Below are 10,214 nucleotides of genomic sequence, written 5' to 3'. Positions count from 1 at the left end.
GGTACGGTCGGGGTAATCGGTGTCTGGTACGGTCGGGGTAATCGGTGTCTGGTACGGTCGGTGTAATCGGTGTCTGGTACGGTCGGGGTAATCGGTGTCTGGTACGGTCGGTGTAATCGGTGTCTGGTACGGTCGGTGTAATCGGTGTCTGGTACGGTCGGGGTAATCGGTGTCTGGTACGGTCGGTGTAAACTGTGTCTGGTACGGTCGGTGTAATTGGTGTCTGGTACGGTCGGTGTAAACGGTGTCTGGTACGGTCTGTGTAATCGGTGTCTGGTACGGTCGGGGTAATCGGTGTCTGGTACTGTCGGTGTAATCGGTGTAAACTTCAGTTATCAAAAACAAGAGTACAGAGAAGTCTATCCAACTTTATTTTATGTCTCTACACCTCAAAAATAAGAACAAACGTAATATTCAAAACGTTCTCTTTCTCACAGTAAGATATATTGGTCTGGTCAAAATAGAGTTCGGTCTATTCTTATTTAGTCTAAGCTTGTGTCTCACAATACACAGTTTATGCTATTAAAATAGATTAAATTAGAAATGGATGACAATTTTCAAATATCTGCTGTTAACTTGGTAACTTTTTACAAGTTAAAGAGAAACAGCAGGAGACTACTGAAGGTAAAACAAATACACTAGCTTCAGGGGGTTTTAAAGGGACATTACACAATATAAGTGCCGTCCAAATGCTTCACGCCAAGGAGCATTTTTTTTGTTATTTTTTTTTTACAACAAAAATGTTAAATGTTGATACTACTGTTTTCTACCCAATGGACTTGATGATGATGATGATGTTGTAGTAGAGGGATGCATCCGAGGAACCCAGGGCTCGGTGGTGGTGACGATGACAGCAGATAAACAGTTGTCTACCAACTGTCCACCTCCTCCAGCACAGTGCCTAAATAAAACCAAGGAGTTGGGTGATGGAAGTTCTGGAGAGATGAAGAAAAAAAGGAAGTCCATTTAATATGTCACTTTTTTAACATTCATACATTATTTTTTTGAAAAACATTTTTGGGAGTGTTATAGACCAATCATGTCTGCACATTCAGTTTTGTTTTGGTCCCCTAAACTGGAACAAAAGGACACGCTCCAATACTGCAATGCCTCACAGCTGCTCTAATATAGGAGGGACAGGGATAGGGTGGAGATGGAGGGACAGGGATAGGGTGGGGATGGGGAGGGAGGGACAGGGATAGGGTGGAGATGGGGAGGGAGGGACAGGGATAGGGTGGAGATGGGGAGGGATAGGGTGGAGAGGGACAGGGATAGGGTGGTGATGGAGGGACAGGGATAGGGTGGTGATGGGGAGGGAGGGACAGGGATAGGGTGGAGAGGGAGGGACAGGGATAGGGTGGAGAGGGAGGGACAGGGATAGGGTGGAGATGGAGGGACAGGGATAAGGTCGAGATGGAGGGACAGGGATAGGGTGGAGATGGAGGGACAGGGATAGGGTGGAGATGGAGTGTGTCAGCAGATGGTCTGTCCACAGCCGGGCCTTATTACAGTGTGTCTGCAGATGGTCTGTCCACAGCTGGGCCTTATTACAGTGTGTCAGCAGATGGTCTGTCCACAGCCGGGCCTTATTACAGCGTTTCAGCAGATGGTCTGTCCACAGCCGGGCCTTATTACAGTGTGTCAGCAGATGGTCTGTCCACAGCCGGGCCTTATTACAGTGTGTCAGCAGATGGTCTGTCCACAACCAGGCCTTATTACAGTGTGTCAGCAGATGGTCTGTCCACAGCCGGGCCTTATTAGTGTGTCTGCAGATGGTCTGTCCACAGCCGGGCCTTATTACAGCGTGTCAGCAGATGGTCTGTCCACAGCCGGGCCTTATTACAGTGTGTCAGCAGATGGTCTGTCCACAGCCAGGCCTTATTACAGTGTGTCTGCAGATGGTCTGTTCGCAGCCGGGCCTTGTTTCAGTGAGGCCACAGGACTAATGTCGGTCCTACATGATTTCCTGTTCAGCACTGAGGTGTGTGCGTGTGTCAGGCAGTAATACAGGCCTGTCATACTGTACCTTCAGTCAGGAGCTGCTCAGAACAGCCCGGCGTCTTTTAGGTTGATTTTGATGACGTCTGTGATGGTGTTGAAGGCCTGGTTCACGTCCTGTGTGTCTACAGCGCAGGTGATGTGGGTGTAGATGGGTTTCTCCGCCTGCCTCAAGTTCAGAGACTCAAACTGCATCTTCACGTGGTCGCTGGCGTCTTCGTATGTGTTAGGCCCTATAGGGAGATAAGAGAGCTGTAAAAACTGATCAGAGACTAGTTGCTGGCGTCTTCGTATGTGTTAGGCCCTATAGGGAGATAAGAGAGCTGTAAAAACTGATCAGAGACTAGTTGCTGGTGTCTTCGTATGTGTTAGGCCCTATAGGGAGATAAGAGAGCTGTAAAAACTGATCAGAGACTAGTTGCTGGTGTCTTCGTATGTGTTAGGCCCTATAGGGAGATAAGAGAGCTGTAAAAACTGATCAGAGACTAGTTGCTGGTGTCTTCGTATGTGTTTGACAGAGGGTATAAGAGGGAGTTTCTTAATGTGTTTTAATTGAGTGAGAAAGATTTCAATGTATTCATTTTTTTAATATATATATTATTTTTATTTAACCTTTTATTTAACTAGGCAAGTCATTTAAGAACAAATTCTTATTTACAATGACAGCCAAACCCGGACGACGCTGGGCCAATTGTGCGCAGCCCTATGGGACTCCCAATCACTGCCGGATATAATTCAGCCTGTATTCATTCATCACACACGGTGAATAAACTCAAACTGAAAGGTCAAAAGGTCATGGAAAACATATTTTTTTGCCATTTGGGACTCAGAGTAGGACTCACCATCGTAGTCGGGGAAGCAGACATTGAGGTGGACATTCTTGATCTTCTCCTGGAAGATGTCCTTCTTGTTGAGGAAGAGCACGTGGATGGTGTCCTCGAAGAACCTGTGGTTGCAGATACTGTTGAATAGATGGAGAGACTCGTGCATGCGGTTCTGAAAAGAGTAGAGGACAGAAGAGGAATGAAGGATGTCGCAGCCGTCGTCGGGCTACTGAACAGTCGAGATCAACCTCCACTAGCTAGCTGCGGTCACACTAGCTGGTGAGGTGTGCAATATGGTTGAGCCATATCAGCGTCTCTCATCTGTACCCTCCTTTTAGTTTAGCTTTGAAGTGTGTGTGTGTGTGTGTGTGTGTGTGTGTGTGTGTGTGTGTGTGTGTGTGTGTGTGTGTGTGTGTGTGTGTGTGTGTGTGTGTGTGTGAGTGTGAAACAGTGTGTGTGTGTGTGTGTGTGTGTGTGAAACAGTGTGTGTGTAATCACTCACCATTTCCTCGTCCTCCAGCAGCACCAGGTCATACGCGCTGAGGGAACTACAGAACAGGATGCAATGGACGCCCTGGAAACAGTGGATCCACTTCTTCCTCTCTTCTCTTCTGCCACTCATATCAAACATCCTGTCCGTTAGAGAGACACAACAATCAATCAATTATAAAGCCCTTTTTACAGGAGAGGAGCAGTCAGTAACTCCAGTACAGTATCATGAGCTCCTCCACTGTGTGCTTTTTACACATAGTTGGTGTATATGGTGAGAGCGTGGCACTTGCAATACAAAGATGGATGGTTCAACTCCAGCAGGAATCACATACGGTACAGACACTACTACGTTGCCACGGTACAGACACTACTACGTTGCCACGGTATAGACACTACTACGTTGCCACGGTATAGACACTACTACGTTGCCACGGTATAGACACTACTATGTTGCCATGGTAAAGACACTACTACGTTGCTACGGTATAGACACTACTACGTTGCCATGGTAAAGACACTACTACGTTGCTACGGTATAGACACTACTACGTTGCCACGGTACAGACACTACTACGTTGCCACGGTACAGACACTACTACGTTGCCACGGTATAGACACTACTACATTGCCACGGTATAGACACTACTACGTTGCCACGGTATAGACACTACTACGTTGCCACGGTATAGACACTACTGTGTTGCCATGGTAAAGACACTACTACGTTGCTACGGTATAGACACTACTACGTTGCCATGGTAAAGACACTACTACGTTGCTACGGTATAGACACTACTACGTTGCTACGGTATAGACACTACTACGTTGCCACGGTATAGACACTACTACGTTGCCACGGTATAGACACTACTACGTTGCCACGGTACAGACACTACTACGTTGCCACGGTAAAGACACTACTACGTTGCCACGGTATAGACACTACTACGTTGCCACGGTATAGACACTACTACGTTGCCACGGTATAGACACTACTACGTTGCCACGGTATAGACACTACTACGTTGCCACGGTATAGACACTACTATGTTGCCACGGTATAGACACTACTACGTTGCCACGGTATAGACACTACTACGTTGCCACGGTATAGACACTACTACGTTGCCACGGTATAGACACTACTACGTTGCCACGGTATAGACACTACTATGTTGCCACGGTATAGACACTACTACGTTGCCATGGTAAAGACACTACTACGTTGCCATGGTAAAGACACTACTACGTTGCCATGGTAAAGACACTACACTACTACGTTGCCATGGTAAAGACACTACTACGTTGCCATGGTAAAGACACTACTACGTTGCCATGGTAAAGACATTACTACGTTGCCACGGTATAGACACTACTACGTTGCCACGGTACAGACACTACTACGTTGCCACGGTACAGACACTACTACGTTGCCACGGTACAGACGCTACTACGTTGCCACGGTACAGACACTACTACGTTGCCACGGTATAGACACTACTATGTTGCCACGGTATAGACACTACTATGTTGCCACGGTATAGACACTACTATGTTGCCACGGTATAGACACTACTACGTTGCTACGGTATAGACACTACTACGTTGCTACAGTAAATATGGAAAAGGAGGACTGAGCACGCCCCCATTCTCATCGACGGGGCTGTAGTGGAGTAGGTTGAGAGCTTCAAGTTCCTTGGCGTCCACATCACCAACAAACTAACATGGTCCAAGGACACCAAGACAGTCGTGAAGACGGCACGTCAAAGCCTATTCCCCCTCAGGAGACTGATTCGGCATGGGTCCTCAGATCCTCAAGAGGTTCTACAGCTGCGCCATCGAGAGCATCCTGAATGGTTGCATCACTGCCTGGTATGGCAACTTCTTGGGTTCCGACCGCAAGGTACTACAGAGGGTGTTGCGTACGGGTACTATAAGGTACTACAGAGGGTGTTGCGTACAGCCCAGTACATCACTGGGGCCAAGCTTCCTGCCATCCAGGATCTCTATACCAGGCGGTGTCAGAGGAAGGCAATAAAAATTGTCAGACTCCAGCCACCCTAGTCATAGGCTGTCATCTCTGCTACTGCACGGCAAGCAGTACCGGAGCACCAAGTCTAGGTCCACAAGGCTTCTTAACAGCTTCTACCCCCAAGCCATAAGACTCCTGAACAGCTAGTCAAAGGGCTACCCAGACCCCTCTTTTATGCTGCTGCTAATCTCTGTTTATTATCTATGCATAGTCACTTTAACTCTAGCTACATGTACATATTACCTCAATTACCTCGACTAACTGGTGCCCCCGTACATTGACTCCGTACCGGTACCCCCTGCATATAGCCTCGTTATTGTTATTTTACTGCTGCTGTTTAATTATTTGTTACTTTTATTTTACATTTTTTTACTTCACACTTATTTTTCTTAACTTCTTAAAGCATTGTTGGTTAAGGGCTTGTAAGTAAGCATTTCACTGTAAGGTCTACACCTGTTGTATTCAGCGCATGTAACAAATAACATTTGATTTGATTTAACACTGCTACGTTGCTACAGTAAACACATTACTTCAGCAGCCATGTCCCAACAGTAGCTAGTGAAGCAGAGGTGATTTGGAATCACGCTCTTGTTAAGACGTAGCCCTGCCTTAAGTTGGGCTGTGTTTACAGAGACAACCCAATTCTGATATTTTGCCCAGTTATTGGCAAACGAGCTGATCTGATTTGGTCAAAAGACCAAGTAGTGAAAAATAATAACACAATCGGGCTGTCTGTGTAAACACAGCCTTAGACTTGTAAGCCCAAATGCTGCTTTCAGATCACAAGGATTTTCTCTTGGTCTAATGCAAGGCTCTCCAACCATGTTCCTGGAGAGCTACCGTCCTGTAGGTTTTTGTTCCAACCCTAATTTAGCGCACCTGATTCTAATCATTAACTGGTTGATAAACTGAATCAGGTTAGTTACAACTGGGGTTGGAGCGAAAACCTACAGGACAGTAGTTCTCCAGGAACAGGGTTGGAGAGCTCTGGTGTAAACCTACAGGACAGTAGTTCTCCAGGAACAGGGTTGGAGAGCTCTAGTGTAAACCTACAGGACAGTAGTTCTCCAGGAACAGGGTTGGAGAGCTCTGGTGTAAACCTACAGGACAGTAGTTCTCCAGGAACAGGGTTGGAGAGCCCTGGTGTAAACCTACAGGACAGTAGTTCTCCAGGAACAGGGTTGGAGAGCTCTAGTGTAAACCTACAAGACAGTAGTTCTCCAGGAACAGGGTTGGAGAGCTCTGGTGTAAACCTACAGGACAGTAGTTCTCCAGGAACAGGGTTGGAGACCCCTGGTCTAATGGTTAAGGTGTTGGGTAAGAAGTCGCTGGTTCAATCGCACCAGTTACACTACTTCGCCTTCATTTGACGTCTTTGCGGGTGAACTATAATGTACTGTGACAAAGCAGCCAGGTAGTTAGCTACTGTAGCATCACCTGAAATTGACATCTTTGCAGATAAACCTCTCCTCATTGACCCCGCCGGTCTTGATCCTGCACCGAAGGATGTCCTGGTCATTTGGGGTGAAGTCAGCCTGGGTGATGCGCTCCAGGTCACTGAGGAAGCTGTGGGAGAGAGGCAGAGTCAATCAATCAACTAATCGATAAAATGTATTTATAAAGCCCTTTTTAGATCAGCAGTTATCACAGAGTGCTTTACAGTAACTAGAACCCAAAGACAACAGCACTGTCTAGCATCCACAGAGGCCATAGACCAGGGATCCTCAGCTGGCGGCCCGCAGGCCAAACTTTGGCCCGTGATTGATTTTATTTGGCCCCTCAATTTTTCTGAACAAAAAAAAAAACACAGAACAAAAATATAAATGCAACATGCATCAATTTCAAAGATTTTTACTGAGTTACAGTTCATATAAATTAGGCCCTAATGTATGGATTTGACATGATTGGGAATATAGATATGCATCTGTTGATCACAGATACCTTAATTTAAAAAAAGTAGGGGCGTGGATCAGAAAACCAGTCAGTATCTGGTGTGACCACCATTAGCCTTATGCAGCACAATATCTCCTTCACATAGAGTTGATCAGGCTGTTGATTGTGGGCTGTGGAATGTTGTCCCTCTCCTCTTTAATGGCTGTGTGAAGTTGCTGGATATTGGCAGGAACTGGAACACGCTGTCGTACATGTCAATCCAGAGCATCCCAAACAGGCTCAATCGGTGACATGTCTGGTGAGTATGCAGGCCATGGAAGAACTGGGACATTTTCAGCTTTCATGAATAGTGTACAGATCCTTGAGACGGGGCCATGCATTATCATGCTGAAAAGGGGATGGCAGCTGATGAATGGCACAACAATGGGCCTCAGGATCTCATCACGATATCTCATTGTCATCCATAAAATGCAATTGTGTTTGTTGTCTGTAGCTTATGCCTGCATGCCATACCATAACCCCACCTCCACCATGGGGCACTCTGTTCACAATGTTGACGTCAGCAAACCGCTGGCCTACACAACGCTACACCGGGATTCATCCGTGAAGAGCACACTTCTCCAGTGTGCCAGTGGCCATCGAAGGTGAGCATTTGCCCACTTAAGTCGGTTACAACAGGGAACTGCAGTCAGGTCAAGATCCTGGTGAGGACAACGAGCCCTCAAATGAGCTTCCCTGAGACGGTTTCTGAAAATTTCTACAGAAATTCTTCCATTGTGCAAACCCACAGTTTCATCAGATGTCCGGGTGGCTCGTCTCAGACGATCCCGCATGTGAAGAAGCCGGATGTGGATGTCCTGGGCTGGCGTGGTTACACGTGGTCTACGGTTGTGAGGCCGGTTGGGTGTACTGCCAAATTCTCTAAAACGGCAATGGAGGTGGCTTATGGTAGAGAAATTATCATTCAATGCTCTGATGGACATTCCTGTAGTCAGCATGCCAATTGCACGCTCCCTCAACGTGAGACAGCTGTGGCATTGTGTTGTGTGACAAAACTGCACATTTTAGAGTGGCCTTTTATTGTCCCCAATACAAGGTGCACCTGTGTAATGATCATGCTGTTTAATCAGCTTCTTGATATGCCACACCTGTCAAGTGGCTGGATTATCTTGGCAAATGAGAAATGTAAACAAATGTGAGCACTAAATTTGATATAATTTTTTTTTTTGTGCGTATGGACAATTTCTGGGATCTTTTATTTCAGCTCATGAAACATGAAACCAACACTTTACATGTTGCGTTTATATTTTTGTTCAGTATAAGACTGTAAAAACACCAGCAAAGTGATTTTCATTTTGGAAATCTGTTCCAAAGTATTCTCATGCATAACAGATAGATATGTGATCTTATACAAATGTCAGAAAGATTTGAAATAATTGTCTTTCAGTCAAATATTATATCTGCTTGGGCTTCTTGCTGTCAATTTGCAGTCTACGAATGATTTGTAATTATGTTCTGGCCCCCTGACCATCCAATCAAGGAAAAAAACGGCCCGCGTCTGAATCTGGTTATTGAGCCATGCCATAGACTCACTAGTGAGCGGAGTCGAGGAGATGGTAGCCCTCAGCTGCTGACTCGAAACACTCCTGGATGCCAGGGTCCAGCCACAGCTTCTTGATGCACTCAGCCAGCTCAGGAGACATGGTTCCCTCCTCAGTAGAGTTGGATAGGTTCTCCAGCTTCGTGCCTTCATCCTGGACACACAGAGAACAACACCCATACATACATCAGTATAGTATAACGTAACATAACCAGGCATAAAAGAAACACCTGAAACTAATGTAGACCCCCCCCCTTACACACATTCTGGTCTTGAAGAGAATACAAAAAAAACTGGGGGGGGGGGTTCTCTTCTGCACTGTTCAACCAATCCAGTGAATGTGGAGGAAGAGTTAAGATGAAGTTTCGCCTTCTTAACATCCAAAAAGATTAAGTCCCGTCAAAGGCTCTCATTCCATTTCCCCTGACAACCGGAACTTCCAGCAACTCTGCAATAGTATAACATGCCTATACAGTATAGTATAACATGTCTATACAGTATAGTATAACATGCCTATACAGTATAGTATAACATGCCTATACAGTATAGTATAACATGCCTATACAGTATAGTATAACATGCCTATACAGTATAGTATAACATGCCTATACAGTATAGTATAACATGTCTATACAGTATAGTATAACATGCCTATACAGTATAGTATAACATGTCTACAGTAAAGTATAACATGTCTACAGTAAAGTATAACATGCCTATACAGTATAGTATAACATGCCTATACAGTATAGTATAACATGCCTATACAGTATAGTATAACATGCCTATACAGTATAGTATAACATGCCTATACAGTATAGTATAAAATGTCTATACAGTATAGTATAACATGCCTATACAGTATAGTATAACATGCCTATACAGTATAGTATAACATGTCTACAGTATAGTATAACATGTCTATACAGTATAGTATGTCTATACAGTATAGTATAACATGCCTATACAGTATAGTATAACATGTCTATACAGTATAGTATAACATGTCTATACAGTATAGTATAACATGTCTATACAGTATAGTATAACATGTCTATACAGTATAGTATAACATGCCTATACAGTATAGTATAACATGCCTATACAGTATAGTATAACATGCCTATACAGTATAGTATAACATGTCTATACTGTATAACATGTCTATACAGTATAGTATAACATGCCTATACAGTATAGTATAACATGCCTATACGGTATAGTATAACATGCCTATACGGTATAGTATAACATGCCTATACAGTATAGTATAACATGTCTATACAGTATAGTATAACATGCCTATACAGTATAGTATAACATGTCTATACTGTATAGTATAACATGCCTATACAGTATAGTATAACATGCCTAT

General features: G+C 44.7%; 1 protein-coding gene across 3 annotated transcripts in view; it reads right to left on the bottom strand.

Moving 5' to 3' along the window:
• Positions 1-348: 348 nt before the first annotated feature.
• The window catches only part of LOC106566369 (guanine nucleotide-binding protein G(t) subunit alpha-2-like), a 29,826-nt gene continuing 19,960 nt past the window's right edge, over positions 349-10,214 (bottom strand). For all 3 annotated transcript variants that reach the window (XM_014134321.2, XM_014134320.2, XM_014134319.2), the window contains exons 5-10: positions 8,833-8,993; positions 6,784-6,912; positions 3,325-3,454; positions 2,841-2,994; positions 2,027-2,231; positions 349-935 (exon numbers count right to left, since the gene is read on the bottom strand). In XM_014134321.2, coding sequence (XP_013989796.1) covers positions 2,044-2,231; positions 2,841-2,994; positions 3,325-3,454; positions 6,784-6,912; positions 8,833-8,993 — 762 coding nt within the window. In that variant the 3' untranslated portion in view covers positions 349-935; positions 2,027-2,043. The remainder of the gene's footprint in view (positions 936-2,026; positions 2,232-2,840; positions 2,995-3,324; positions 3,455-6,783; positions 6,913-8,832; positions 8,994-10,214) is intronic.

This window comes from Salmo salar, chromosome ssa13, assembly GCF_905237065.1.
Source record: "Salmo salar chromosome ssa13, Ssal_v3.1, whole genome shotgun sequence".
In the NCBI taxonomy this organism is placed as follows: domain Eukaryota; kingdom Metazoa; phylum Chordata; class Actinopteri; order Salmoniformes; family Salmonidae; genus Salmo; species Salmo salar.
Note: the sequence above shows the minus strand (reverse complement) of the source record. Positions and strands in the feature narration are given on the sequence as shown.